The 14292-nt window shown below is 58.5% G+C and overlaps 2 protein-coding genes across 3 annotated transcripts in view; one reads left to right on the top strand and one right to left on the bottom strand.

Moving 5' to 3' along the window:
• LOC135894801 (myosin-6) overlaps positions 1-14292 on the bottom strand; it is a 35107-nt gene that overhangs the window by 18510 nt on the left and 2305 nt on the right. The window contains exons 4-18 of one of the 2 annotated variants that reach the window (XM_065422894.1): positions 9045-9072; positions 8822-8930; positions 8560-8652; positions 7947-8010; positions 7570-7668; positions 7296-7399; positions 5473-5611; positions 5037-5155; positions 4022-4171; positions 2745-2915; positions 1752-2061; positions 1152-1225; positions 793-880; positions 149-266; positions 1-47 (exon numbers count right to left, since the gene is read on the bottom strand). The exon at positions 1-47 is cut by the window's left edge and continues 77 nt beyond it. In XM_065422894.1, coding sequence (XP_065278966.1) covers positions 1-47; positions 149-266; positions 793-880; positions 1152-1225; positions 1752-2061; positions 2745-2915; positions 4022-4171; positions 5037-5155; positions 5473-5611; positions 7296-7399; positions 7570-7668; positions 7947-8010; positions 8560-8652; positions 8822-8930; positions 9045-9072 — 1713 coding nt within the window. The remainder of the gene's footprint in view (positions 48-148; positions 267-792; positions 881-1151; positions 1226-1751; positions 2062-2744; positions 2916-4021; positions 4172-5036; positions 5156-5472; positions 5612-7295; positions 7400-7569; positions 7669-7946; positions 8011-8559; positions 8653-8821; positions 8931-9044; positions 9073-14292) is intronic. The other variant, XM_065422895.1, reaches the window with a different exon arrangement.
• LOC135894807 (guanine nucleotide exchange factor subunit RIC1-like) lies at positions 6558-7211 on the top strand (the record flags this gene model as incomplete). Its single annotated transcript, XM_065422904.1, has 1 exon — positions 6558-7211. A coding segment is annotated over one exon (654 nt), but the record flags the coding sequence as incomplete, so codon positions are not given.

Here is a 14292-nt window from a genome sequence, read left to right as displayed (position 1 = left end):
CGATGAACTGGCCCTCGGGGATGGCCGCGGGGTTCAGGATACGGTACCTGGGGGAGGGGATCGTTAGTGACCCTGGATCTCTGAGGCCATCCCGTGGTGGTGCGAGCTTCCCCTGCAGCAGTGCCCCAGGGGGGTGGGGCAGACCTACCTCTGTCTGAAGTCCCCGTAGAGGATGCGGTTGGGGAAGCCCTTCCTGCAGATGCGGATGCCCTCCAACACCCCGTTGCAGCGCAGCTGGTGCATCACCAGGGGGTTGTCCATCACCCCTTAGGTGGGAAGAGAGGCAGTTACCCCAGGTCAATGGTGGTCCTGCCCCTTAGCCCTGCCCACTCTCCCCATCTCTAGTCCCTTCCCCACAACCCCACCCATGACATTTTAACCCCCCCTTAATCCCTTAGCCCCACCCCTTCCCCTAAGCCCCTCCCCTTCCTTTTAACCCTATACATGAGAAATAAGTCCCAACCATTTGCTTCTTAGCCCTGCCCCCTTTGTCATTCACCCCCCCATAGTCCCATCCCTTAGCCCCACCCCTTTTCCCATAGTCATTAGCCACACTCCAATATCTGTTAACCACTCCCCCTAGCCCTTTAGCTCCACCCCATTCTCTTAGCCCCTCCCATGCTCCTTAGCCCCACCCCTTTCCTTAGCCCCACCCTTTGCCCTGTCCTTTTGTTCCTGAGTCCCTCTCCTCCCTCCAAGGCCCACCCCATTCTCTTAGCACCTTCCCTATGTCTGTAGCCACACCCCTTGCCTTTAGCACCGCCCCTTTCCCAGAAAGCCCCGCCCCCTCACCCGGTGCCTTCCGCTCATTGGGGATGATGCAGCGTACGAAGTGGGGGTGAGTGGTTTTCAGATTCGCCATCAGCTTGTTCAGATTCTCCTGGGGAGGGGGGGGAGAAGGGAAAGAGGAAGGTGGGTCAGTGCCCAGGGGGGCAAGGTCAGTATCTGGTAGAATAGGGCAATGGCCCAGGTAACCCCCACCCCAGGGAAGCCCTCATGGTGAGACACCCCCATCCCCCTTCCAGGTATTTCCCTTCCTCTCTTGTCCCCTCCCCATGGGCACCTCCCTCCCGTAATGGGAATTCTTCCCCTTTCTGGGATTCCCCCTCCCCAAAAGCCTCCCCAGGATCAAAGGTGTCGGGGCCTCATACCCGGTGCAGTGCTGAGACTGTCTGGAAGGAGGAGCCTTTCTTCTTGGCTCCCTTTCCCTTCCCCCCGTCGCCGCCTGCAGGGGAGAGAGCGCAGGAAAGGGGGCATGAGAGGGGTGGGGAGGGAGGGGGTAGGTTGGGGGGTTGAGGCTGTTCTGTACCTGGCTGGGTCTCTCTCTCGTCCCATCCGTCTATCTATCTCCCATCCCTCCCTCCATCGCCCATCTATACATCCTCCCTACCCATCCCCCCATCCAGGCACTTTCCTTCCAACCAACCATCCATCCTCCCCATCCCTCCCTTCCTCCATCCATTTATCCCCTCTATCGTCCATCTATCAAACCTCCTCTTATCCATTCCTCCATCCAACCCTCCACCCATCCCTCTATCCAGCCACATTCTGTCCTTCCTTCCATCCATCTATTTTCCACCTATCCAGCCAACCATATCCCATCCCATCTTCCATCCAGCCATCCATCCTCTCCCCGTCTCTCCATCCCTCTCTCCTTCCACACCTTCATCAATTGCTCCATTCTCCCTACCTCCTTCCACACCCTCTCCCATTCCTCCATCTCTCTCTCTCACCCTGCCTTGTTTTCTCACCACTCTCGGCCGCAGCGTAGTTGGCGAAGAGGAGGGCAAGGAGTTTGAGGGCGGATTTCTGGTAGAGCCCCACCACGGTCTCGTTGAGCGGGTCCTTGTTCTTCTGCAGCCAGCCAGTGATATTGTAGTCCACCGTGCCGGCATAGTGGATGAGGGAGAAATGCGCCTCCGGCTTCCCCTTGATGTTCCGTGGCTTGCCGAAGTTCCCTGACTTGCCCAGGTGGTTGTCGTAAAGCTTGGCCTTGAAGGTTATGTCCGACGCCTTGGGGAACATGCACTCCTCCTCCAGGATGGACATGATGCCCATGGGCTGGTGGGGGGATGGAGAGAAGAGAAGAGAAGAGAAGAGAGGATAGAGTGAGAGAAGAGATGGATAGCATGAGAAAGGAAGAGAAGTATAAAAGGAGAGTTAAGAGAGAAAGGATGAGCAGAAGAGGAGAAGAGATGAATACAATGAGGAAGGGAAAGAAGAAAAGGATAGAATGAGAGAGAAGAAAAATAAAAGAGAAGGGATGGATAGAACAAGAAGAAAAGAGAGAGAATAGAAAAGAAAGAATGGGAAAGTAAAAGAGAGAGTTCAGTTTTAAGATTAAGAGACTGGCTGCCTCAAGGAGGTGGGGAATGGGACATGGAAGAGGTCTCTTTATGCCTGACCTGACCCAGGTCCACCCAAGCTGAGCCCAAGAGGGTCAAGTTGTTTTCTGACCCAACCCCGATCCTTCCCCCGACCCTGAGTCAGTGCCCCTGCCTCCTGTCCATGGGCTTGGCATGGCGCCAGTGGCTGCGTGCCCCGCACCTGCCATCCGCTGCCCCCTGCCGCACTGGGTGTGCTGCGGTGCCAACCCCCCGGGCAGGAGGAGGAGAGCCAACCTGATCTGAACCCCACACTTGTAGCTGGATCCCACCAGGCTTGGGTTGGGCTGCAGGGCTCTAGGACATGGGACCTTTCCCCTCTAGGGGGCGCCAGGAGGGGGCTGTCTCAGGGGGAGGTACCTTCTCGATGAGGTCTATGCAGGCCTGCAGGTCCATGCCGAAGTCGATGAACTCCCACTCGATCCCCTCCTTCTTGTACTCCTCCTGCTCCAGCACGAACATGTGGTGGTTGAAGAACTGCTGCAGCTTCTCGTTGGTGAAGTTGATGCAGAGCTGCTCGAAGCTGTTGAACTGGGGAGGAGGTTGGGGAACAAGAGACGAATGAGAACAAAAAGTGCCTCTGCTATGGAGAGCCCAGAGCTCAGGGGTTTGCCAACGTTTTTTCTGGCAACCCAGTTGAATAAATTGTTGATGCCCATGACCCGACGGAGCTGGGGATGAGGGGTTTGAGGTGTGGGAGGGGCTCAGGGCTGGGGCAGAGGGTGGGGGTGCAGGGGTGAGGGCTGCAGGGTGGGGCCAGGAATGAGGGGTTCAGGGTGTGGGAGGGGCTCTGGACTGGGGCAGGGGGTTGGGGTGTAGGAGGGGGGTCAGGGCTCTGAGCTGGAGGTGTAGGCTCTGGGGTAGGGCTGGGGATGACGGCTTTGGGGTGCAGGAGGGGTTCTGGGTCTGGGGAGGCTCAGGGCTGGGGTAGAGGATTGGGGTGCAGGGGTGGGGCATGGGCTTAACTGTGGTGGCTCCCGGTCAGTGGCGCAGCAGGGGTGCTAAGACAGGCTTCCCGCCTGTCCTGGCACTGCGGACCGCGCTCTGCCCTGGAAACGGCCAGCAGCAAGTCTAGCTCCTAGGTGGAGGTGTGCAAGCAGGTCCGCGAGGCTCTCGCCTGCAGGCACTGCCCCCCCACAGGAACTGCCTCCCAGTGCGGAGTCAGTGCTCCTGGCGGGGGCAGCGCATGGCGCTCCGTGGCCCCCCCACCTAGGAACCGCACCTGCTGTTGGCCACTTCCGGGGCTCATCACTGTCTCAGAACAAGTAGGGACTAGCCTGCCTTAGCTGAGCAGCGCCGCTGATGGGACTTTTTACGGCCTGGTCGGTGGTGCTGACCAAAGCCGCCACGACTCAGTGCCTTACATTCCGTGACCCAGTCCTGGGTCGTAACCCGCAGTTTGAAAACCACTGCCATAGAGGCATCTGGGGAAGACATACCAGAGTGTAACTGCGTCTACCAGGTGGTGCTTTTCTATGGAGCCACCTAATGGAGGAAGGGAGGAACTGCACCACAGCCAGCACTCCCTACAGCGCCCTCTGCTGGGAGAGGCTGGGGCTGGAGTAGCTGGGAGCTCCCCCACAGCCAGTGCCCCTGCCCTGCTCCCTACAGTGCCCCCTGCTGGGGGAATCACTTACATCGAAGATCTCAAAGCCAGCAATGTCCAGCACCCCGATGAAATACTGACGCGGCTGCTTCGTCTCGAGGGTGTTGTTGATCCTGGTCACCATCCAGCCGAACATCTTCTCATACACAGACTTGGCCAGGGCTCCGATAGAGTAATACACCTGCGGGGGATCGCCAGAGGTATGTCAGAGATAGGGAGGAGGGGTAAGTGTTTGAGGAGAAAAGAATGGGGTGAGACATGTGTGAGCTCTGGAAAGAAAGAAAGGAAGAAAGAAAGAAAGAAAGAAAGAAAGAAAGAAAGAAAGAAAGAAAGATGGAGGAAGGAAGGGAGGGAGGGAGGGAGGAACGAAGGAAGGAAGGGAGGGAGGAAGGAAGGAAGAAGGAAGGAAGGGAGGAAGGGAGGGAGGAAGGAAGGGAAGGAGGGAGGAAGGAACGAAGGAAGGAAGGGAGGAAGGAAGGGAGGAGGGCGGAAGGAAGGAAGGGAGGAAGGAATAGAGGAAGGAAGGGATGGAGGAAGGAAGGGAGGGAGGGAGGGAGGGATAGAGGTAGGGAGAGAGGAAGGAAGGGATGGAGGAAGGAAGGAAGGGAGGAGGGGGGAAGGAAGGAAGGGATAGAGGTAGGGAGAGAGGAAGGAAGGGATGGAGGAAGGAAGGAAGGGAGGAGGGGGGAAGGAAGGAAGGAAGGGATAGAGGTAGGGAGGGAGGAAGGAAGGGATAGAGGGAGGAAGGAAGGGAGGGAGGAAGGAAGGAAGGGATAGAGGAAGGAAGGGATAGAGGAAGGAAGGGAGGAGGGGGAAGGAAGGAAGGGAGGGAGGAGGGGGAAGGAAGGGAGGGAGGGAGGAGGGGGGAAGGGATAGAGGTAGGGAGGAAGGAAGGGATAGAGGAAGGAAGGGAGGGAGGAAGGAAGGGAGGAGGGGGAAGGGATAGAGGTAGGGAGGAAGGAAGGAAGGGAGGAAGGAAGGGAGGAGGGGGGAAGGGATAGAGGTAGGGAGGGAGGCAGGGAGGGAGGAGGGGAGTGGAGTCTCACCTGCTGGACATTCTGCCCCTTGGTGACATACTCATTCCCCACCTTGACCCGGGGGTGACACAGCCCCTTCAGCAGGTCGGCCGAGTTCAGCCCCATCAGGTAGGCGGATTTATCCGCATCTGCAGGTGGAGAGACGTGGGCAGTGATCCCTATGTGTGACCACACCTCTCCTGCTTCCTCCCCTTTGCCTCCCAGTGGTCCCTCCCCACACCACCATCCCCTCAACCCCCTTGAACACCCCACCCGCTGTGGTCCCTGCACCCCACCTCCTGCCGAGTGTCCCCCCCACTCCCTGGATCTTCCCGCTGTTTTCTGGTGGTCCCTCCTCCCTCTGCGTTCCTGGAGGCCCCCAGTGGTCCCCTCCCTGCATGGCTCACTCTTCTCATTGGTGTCCCCCATAATCCATCCCTCCCCCCTGTGCCTGCCCCCTGCCCACCCTCAGTGCCGTCGGGCTCAGCCTGCTCCTCGCGCTGCTTCTGCTTGAACTTCATGTTTCCGAAGTGCATGATGGCGCCCGTCAGCTTGTAGACCCCGACCTTCTCCTCGGGCGTGAAGCCCAACACGTCGAACGCGCTCTGGGGACCCAGGTGGGGGGAGGGAAGGGATGGAGGGTCAGGTTCAGGGCAGCCTCTCCTCCAACCCCAATGCTGCATGATGTGCCTTAAGGGGCTTGGAGACTCTTTAGTGCGGAGGAGGGGACTGAGTCCTCATTCCCCCCATCCTTCAATGCCATTGTCCATCCATCTATCACTACACACGTCCCTCCATCCATCCTCCCACCCTCCATCTGTCCCTCCTTCCCCACACACAGTCTTCCATCCACCCACCAACTGTCCATCCATTGTTCCCCATACGCACCCCTCTATCAATCCATACACTCACCAACCGCCCATCCCCTATTCCCTATAGATACCCCTCCAGCCATGCATCGATCCCCACATGCATCCATCCATCCCCACATGCACCCATCCATCCATCCATCCATCCTTCCATCCCCATACACACCCATCCATCCATCCATCCATCCATCCATCCATCCATCCATCCATCCCCATACGCACCCATCCATCCATCCATCCCCACATGCACCCATCCATCCATCCATCCCCATACACACCCATCCATCCATCCCCATACGCACCCTTCCTCCCATCCATCCATCCATCCCCAGACACACCCTTCCTCCCATCCATCCATCCATCCCCACATGCACCCTTCCTCCCATCCATCCACCCACCAACTGTCCATCCATTGTTCCCCATACGCACCCCTCTATCCATCCATACACTCACCAACTGCCCATCCACTATTCCCTATAGATACCCCTCCATCCATGCATCCATCCCCACATGCACCCTTCCTCCCATCCATCCATCCATCCATCCCCATACGCACCCTTCCTCCCATCCATCCATCCATCCCCATATGCACCCTTCCTCCCATCCATCCATCCATCCATCCCCATACACACCCTTCCTCCCATCCATCCATCCATCCCCATACACACCCTTCCTCCCATCCATCCATCCATCCATCCATCCCCATACACACCCTTCCTCCCATCCATCCATCCATCCATCCATCCATCCATCCATCCATCCATCCATCCATCCATCCATCCATCCCCATATGCACCCTTCCTCCTATCCATCCATCCATCCATCCATCCATCCATCCATCCATCCATCCCCATATGCACCCTTCCTCCTATCAATCCATCCATCCATCCCTCCCCATATCCATCCATCCATCCATCCCCATACGCACCCTTCCTCCCATCCATCCATCCATCCATCCCCATATGCACCCATCCATCCATCCATCCATCCATCCATCCATCCCCATACACACCCTTCCTCCCATCCATCCATCCATCCCCATACACACCCTTCCTCCCATCCATCCATCCATCCATCCATCCATCCCCATACACACCCTTCCTCCCATCCATCCATCCATCCATCCATCCATCCATCCATCCATCCATCCATCCATCCATCCATCCATCCCCATATGCACCCTTCCTCCCATCCATCCATCCATCCATCCATCCATCCATCCATCCATCCAACTGTTCAGCCAGCCATTCATTTACTCAACTCTTCATCCATCCTCGCAGATGTCTGTCAACACACCCACCCTTCCTGTCATGGTAACTACCCCCTCCCCCCATAACGTATCATCTCCCAGTGGAGCCTTGCCCCAGGGACCCTGAGGCCAGGTCTCTCCCTGCTCCTCCCCCAGCCCGTCATCTCTCACGTCAGTGGCCATCAGCTCCTCGGAGTCATCGATAGAAGCAACAGTCACTTCTCCTTGGGAGACGAAGCTGTAGTCGTACGGGTTGTTTGTGATCAGCATCATGTCTGCTCCAGGTGATTTGGGGGTTGGGGGGAAGGAAGGAAGGTTGGTTGGTTAATGGCTGAATTGATTTCCAGGATTTCCTCAGAGCCCATAGTGGGCCCTGATCCTGGACTCAGAGAAGAGCAACTTGCTATGGGGCATCTTTCCCACTGCTGCCCCCTCACTGACTCACCAAGAAGTTCTGGCTTCTGGTTGGACAGGATCTGGTAGAAGATGTGATAGTTCCTCTCCGCCTTGAGCTGGCAGATGACCCGGGATTTCTCCAGGAGATCTGATAGATAGATAGATAGATAGATAGATAGATAGATAGATAGATAGATAGATAGATAGATAGATGGGTGGATGGGTGGATGGGGATAGATAGATAGCTAGATAGATAGATGGGGTGTGTGGGGAGCTAGATAGATAGATAGATAGATGGGGTGTGTGGGGATAGATAGATAGATAGATAGATAGATAGATAGATAGATAGATAGATAGATAGATAGATAGATAGATGTGGATGGAGAGACAGACAGAGCTGAGAACGTTGACACTCGTCTCACTCACAGGTCTCGATATCAGCTGAAGCCAACTTTCCTGTCGCCCCAAAGTGGATCCGTATGAATTTACCCTAGAGGAAGCGAATGTGACGGGTATGTGGGGTGTGTCCAGTGGGGGAGGGGGGCTGATCCATCAAGGGCAGCCCCACAGATGCCTCCTAACCCAGGCACAGCCCCACAGACCCTCATCCCTGTTGTCACCAGGGCTGGAGCACCCATGGGAAAAAATTAGTGGGTGCTCAGCACCCACGGGCGACCCCGCCAATCAGCTCCTATCCCTCCCAGTGTCTCCCGCCCACCGCGATCAGCTGTTCAGGGCCACGCAGAAGGTGCTGGGGGGCGGGGGAGGAGCGGGGGAGGGACGTGCTGGGGGGATGGGGCAGAAGAGGTGGGAAGAGGCAAGGTGGGGTGGGGCTTTGGGGGCAGGGGTGAAGTGGGGGTGGGGCCTGGGGCGGAGCGGGGTTGAGCACCTCTGGGGAAAGGAGGAAGCCGATGCCTGTGATCCCAGCCCCACACAGACACCTCAGCCATCCAGCCTCCCTCTCCACCGGTACAGTCCCTGGACACACCCACAGAAACACCCCAGACATCTCACCCCCCGCCCCACCCCGGACACTCACGAATCGGGACGAGTTGTCGTTCCGCAAGGTCTTGGCGTTGCCGAAGGCCTCCAGGGCGGGGTTGGCCTGGATGATTTGATCCTCCAGGGTCCCCTGGGACAAAACAGAAGGGGGAGGTTAGAACTGGCTGCAGATCCTCCCCACAACCTCCCCAGCCCACCCCCTGTGGGGCACTGTCATGGGGAAGCTTGCAGCACTGGGGGTACTGAGCTCACAGCGTGGGGGGGTCTGCGGCGGGGTAGCATCAGGGTGGAGGTCTCACCTTGTTGGCGCTGGTCCCTTCTTTCTTGCGGTCGCTGATGGCCGCGATGCTGGCGAAGTACTGGATGACCCGCTTGGTGTTCACCGTCTTCCCTGCGCCGGATTCTCCGCTGGGGAGAGAGAAGGAGGCGAGTGAGATGGGGGGTGGCGCAGGGGGGCAGGAAGCAGTTGGGCCCCCCAGGGGGACAGTGGGTGGGGTGGGTGGGGGGATGATAGGTACTCACGTGATGAGGATGGACTGGTTTTCTCGGTCTGGAAGAGAGAAGAGGGGTTAGTGGGCAGCAGTGGGGGAGTAGGGGGGTGACGGGGGGTGTGAGGGAGATATGGGGTGGCTGGGATTGGAGGGAGGGTGAATGGGTGGGAGGGAGCCAGGACAAGGAGTGGGTAGGGCAGGAGGGGGCGTTAGGTCTGGGAGGGTGGATGAGGAAGGGGTACGGGACAAGAAGGGTGTGAGGGGACGACTGGAGTGGGAGGGAGGTGGGTTGAATTGGGGGGTCAGTTAGGGGGTAGGAAGGATGAGAGGGGGGTGCCCAGGTGTGTGGGTCGGGACAGTGACGTCAGGGACGGGGTGGTGTGTCGGGGAGATGCACCTCTCAGCTTTTGCTGGTAGGTGTTTTTGGCGATGCAGAAGGTGTGTGTGTGTTGGGGGGTTGGGGCTATGGTTATGGCTGGGGTATAGTTAAGGTTATGGTTATGGCTGGGGTATAGTTAAGGTTAGGGTTATATTTATGGTTACGGTAAGGGGTATGTGACGTAGTGGGGATTTTTTCTTGTTATGTTGTATGAGCCTATGTGAGTCTTCCTGTTTTGCATGAATGGTGTGTGTGCCTCAGTTTCCCTGTGCATTGCACCAATGTCTAGGTGGTGGGAATAGGGGTGTGTGACTTTTGCGGGGTTGCTCCAGCTGTCTGCAGGGATGCTATGGCCGCCCCTTCGTAACCTGAGACCCAGGAGGGGGATGGGACCAGGTGACTCTTGGCCCCAAAGCGAGACAAAGGCAGGAGGAGGAGCAACGGGCAGGGCAGGGGCCAGGCGGCTGGAAGCGAGTCAGTCTCGGCTGGCTTGGGGCGCAGGGGGAGGACAAGAGCCCTAGCTCTGGGCTCTCCTCCCCCGGAGATGGACTTGGCTGAAAGTCAGTGATTTCTGTGCTAACAAGCTCTGTTCTGTGCTGTGTTCCTGTCGACTGATAAACCTTCTGTGTTACGCTGGCTGAGAGTCACGTCTGACTGCGGAGTCGGGGGGCAGGGCCCTCTGGCCCCCCCAGGACCCCGCCTGGGCGGACTCGCTGCGGGAAGCGCACGGTGGGGCAGGGGATGCTGAATGCTCCGGGGTCAGACCCAGGAAGGTGGAAGCTGTGGAAGCTTCTTGCCCTGGAGACAGTCTGCTCCGAGAGAGGAGGCTCCCCCCGAGTCCTGCCTGGCTTCGTAGGGAGCAGTTCCAGAGCATCGCCCGGTGACTCCGGGACAATTGGTGCCAGCGGTGGGATAAACTGCACCCCGGGGACAGGGCATCCTGCAGTAAGTGTCTGGGGAGCAGTAAAACGAAGGGGGATCAGTGAGAGACGGGAATGCTGGAGGCTCCAAGAGGTGCGGTTCCAGGAGGCAGAGGAGCCTACGGTTTAACCCCGAGAGAGAGTGGCCCCCCAAGAAGGGCTGTCACACTGAAGGGTTCCTCCCAGGGATCATGGGGAGCGAAGAGACCACAGCCTGTGAGTCCATGAGCACTTGGGAACAGCGTGGAGATGGCCTATAACCGTCTCCTTAAGAAGGACCTTGTAGAGCTGTGCAGAGAGAGATGGCTGCACACTGGAAAGCTCACAGCTGACAGCTCAGTTGGAAGAGGAGGATCACTCTAAGGAGCCGGTTCCTGACCCAGCTGGGGCGCGAGAGAGGCTGGGAACAGTCAGGTGTCCCGGAGACCTGTGTCCCCAACCAGCCGGGGGTCTCCACCGGGTTCCCCGTCAGTGGATCTGGGACGGTTGGAATTGGAGCTAGGATCGAAGGAGTCAGAGGACCATGAGAGACAGCGAAGGCATGAAGCAGAACTGCAGGAGAGACAGAGGCAGCAGGAACAGGCGATGGCTGAGCTGAGAGGCAGAATGACCTGCCCAGGGGTGAGTGGGGATGGACACCGGGCTGCCACTTCCACAGGGAACCTCGACACTAAATTGCTGCCCCAGGTTCAGAAGGGGGGAGATGTAGATGCCTGTCTCGTGGCCTTTGGGGAGGCTGGCAATTGGAACCAGGCTGGGCCTGCAGAAAGGCTCCGGTGTCTAGCCCTTTTCCTGGGTCCCAAGACCATAGAGCTGTTTAGCCAGATGGGTGGGGTGGTGGACAGGCTCCCACTCCTGGCCCAGGCCTATATGTCTGTGTGGAGTCTCCTGGGCTCAGGCTCCTCGCAACCCCAGTGGGAGCAGAAGGTGGTGGTCAATGGGGAGACGTTCCTGGGGTGGCGAGACCCTGGGACAGAGAGAACTGTTGTCAGGCCCCATGTGGTGCAGCCGCAGATGCTGAGGGGCTGGGTGACCTGGGTGAAGGTCCCCGGGATGAAGCCCCTCACCCTGCCTATGGCCGGGATCCCTGTGCAGACCCAGGAGAGGTCGGGCTGGCTGGTCGTTGGGGTTCTCCAAGCTATCGGCTGTGAGGTCCTGTTCGGGGGTGACTGTGTCTGTTTGGGGCAGGATCCAGGCCCTGCTCCTGTAACGGCCGAGGGTTTGAATTTGAATCCAGGGAACCAATCGGCTGAGACTGAAGCGGTCAGTGAAAATGCAAATGACCTGGCTGGCAGGGGGAGGAGCTGCTGGGCTCAGGATACCTGCCTGTCTGTCACCAGAGCCCTTGGGCTCCTTGCCCCCTTGCACACGGGGGAGGTGGCTCACGCTGGCTCTGATGCGGTGAGCAAAGCTGCGGGCTCGCTGCCTGCCCTCACTGGGACAGCAGGGGTAAAGCTGAGCCCAGGGGGTTCGGAGACCCCAGCTGAGTGTGGGGAACCACAGCCGGGTGGGACAGCTGCCAGCCAGGGCTGCCTTGTCCAGAGGGGCAAATGGCCTGGGACAAGGGGAAAGAGCCTTGGGACACCTGCCTGTCCTAGAGGAGCCTGTTCAGTAGATGGCCCTGGGCTTGGTGAGGGACGGATGGGAGGGGGACGCCTCCCCCGATGGAGAATCAGTGGTGGAGCATGTGCTGACTTTCCGGGAAAAGCTCGCTGAGTTCATGGGTCCGGCCAGGGAGAACCTAGCCAGGGCCCAAGGGAGGCAGAGGGTCTGGGACGACCACTCAGCCTATGGCACCGGGGACCAGGTGAGGGTCTCGTCCCGGTGAGGAAGAATAAGCCGGAAGCTGCCTGGGACGGGCCCTTCAAGGTCATCCAGCAGCTGAATGAGGAGAACAAAGTGGTGGAACTGCCCAACCGGGCTCACAGCCACCGAGGGGACCAGGTCAACGTGATAGATACACATTGTGACAGGGAGAGGCTGGTACTGGCCGTGTGTGGCCAGTGGGAGAAGGGGGAAGATCCCCTTGTGGGTCTCTTTCCTGAGAGCCGGACTGTTGCTGAAATCAATTCCCCTCTCTGACCATCTAACCCCTGCCCAGCAGGCAGAGATCAGAGAGATGCTGCATTCGTACCAACAGCTGTTCTCCAACCGGCCTGGGCTCACTAACCGAGCTGTCCGCTGGGTGGAGACGGGAGCCGGCCCGCCCATCAGGTGTTCCCCATTCAGAGTAACTGGGAACACAGCCCAGGCCCTGGAGGGAGAGGTCAGAGACACGCTGACTTTAGGGGTGATCCAGCCACCCACCAGCCCTGGGGCCTCTCCCGTGGTGCTGGTCGCCAGGAAAGATGGGTCGATCTGAGTCTGTGTGGCCTATCGGCAGGCCGGCCCCAGGCACCAGCGGAGGAAGCATGTGCCTGGGGTGGCACATGCTAAGGGGCGGCACAGTCCGGGCAGCTTTTTTGTTTTTGCTTGAGGCGGCAAAAATGGTAGAGCCGGCCCTGCCTATCGGAAGCTCAAAGCCATCACCATGTCTGGTGCCTGCCCATACCTAGGCCTGACGAGATCCTAGATGAGTTGGGGGGCGGACTCGGTATCCCGTGACCACGGATCTCACCAAAGGCTACTGGCAGGTGCTTTTGGATCCAGATGCCAGGTGGAAACCTGCTTTTGTCACCCCTCTGGGGCTGTACAAGTCCCTGGTCCAACCATTCAGGCTCAAGGAGGCGCCGGTCACCTACCAGCACCAGGTGGATCAGTTACTGAGGGGGATGGAGACTTTTACCCTACCGTACATGGATGATATTGGTGTCATTAGCCAGACCTGGGAGGACCATGTGTCCCAGGTGAAGAGGGGGCTGAGTCGCCTCCAGGATGCAGGGCTGACTGTAAAAGTTGGGACGTGCAAGGTGGGGATGGCAGAGGTGTCGTACCTGGGCCACACTTTAGCTCTGTGTCAGCTCCCATCACTGAGCTATGCAGGAAGGGGAAGCCAGACAAGCTGGTCTGGACCGGGCAGTGCCAGAGGGCTCTCTGCACGCTGAAGGAGGATCTGGTCAAGGGCCCGGTGCTGGGAAACCCAGACTTTGACAAGCCCTTTATGGTGTTCACCGATGCCCCAGACACAGGGCTGGGCGCGGTGCCGACGCAGGCCAATGCAAAGGGGGAGAAACACCCCGTTATGTACCTGAGGAGGAAGCTGCTGCCCGGGAGCAGGGCTCTGCGGCCATAGAGAAGGAGTGCCTGGCCATGGTGTGGGCTCTTAAAAGGCTGCAGCCGGATCTATTTGGGCAGCGCTTCACTGTGTACCTGGATCACTCGCCCTGCCGTGGCTGCACCAGATGAGGGGCCAACGCCAAGCCCCTGAGGTGGAGTCTGTCTCTCAGGATTATGAGAGGGAGGTGGTCCACGTTAAGGGGAGTGCAAATGTTATAGCTGATGCTTTGTCCCAGAGAGGGGGGCCTGAACTTCCCCAGGTCACTGGCTAAACTGACCCCGCTCAGTTCAGTCTCGAAGGGGGGAGAGATGTGACTAAGTGGGGATTTTCCCTTGTTATATTGTATGTGAGCCTATGTGAGTCTTACTGTTTGGCATGAATGCTGTGTGTGCCTCAGTTTCCCTGTGCATTGCATCAATGTCTAGGTGGTGGCAATAGGGGTGTGTGACTTTTGCGGGGGCTGCTCCAGCTGCCTGCACAGATGTTATGGCCGCCCCTAACCTGAGACCCAGGAGGGGGGTGGGACCAGGTGACTCTTGGCCCAGGAAGTGAGACAAAGGCCGGAGGAGGAGCAACGGGCAGGGCAGGGGCCAGGCGGCTGGAAGCGAGTCAGTCTCGGCTGGCTTGGGGTGCAGGGGCAGGGCCAGAGCCCAAGATGGACCACCAAGATGGACTCAGCTGAAAGTCAGTGATTTCTGTGCTAACAAGCTCTGTTCTGTGCTGTGTTCCTGTCGACTGATAAACCTTCTGTGTCACGCTGGCT

This window comes from Emys orbicularis, assembly GCF_028017835.1.
Source record: "Emys orbicularis isolate rEmyOrb1 chromosome 12 unlocalized genomic scaffold, rEmyOrb1.hap1 SUPER_12_unloc_1, whole genome shotgun sequence".
NCBI classification, from domain to species: Eukaryota; Metazoa; Chordata; order Testudines; family Emydidae; genus Emys; species Emys orbicularis.
Note: the sequence above shows the minus strand (reverse complement) of the source record. Positions and strands in the feature narration are given on the sequence as shown.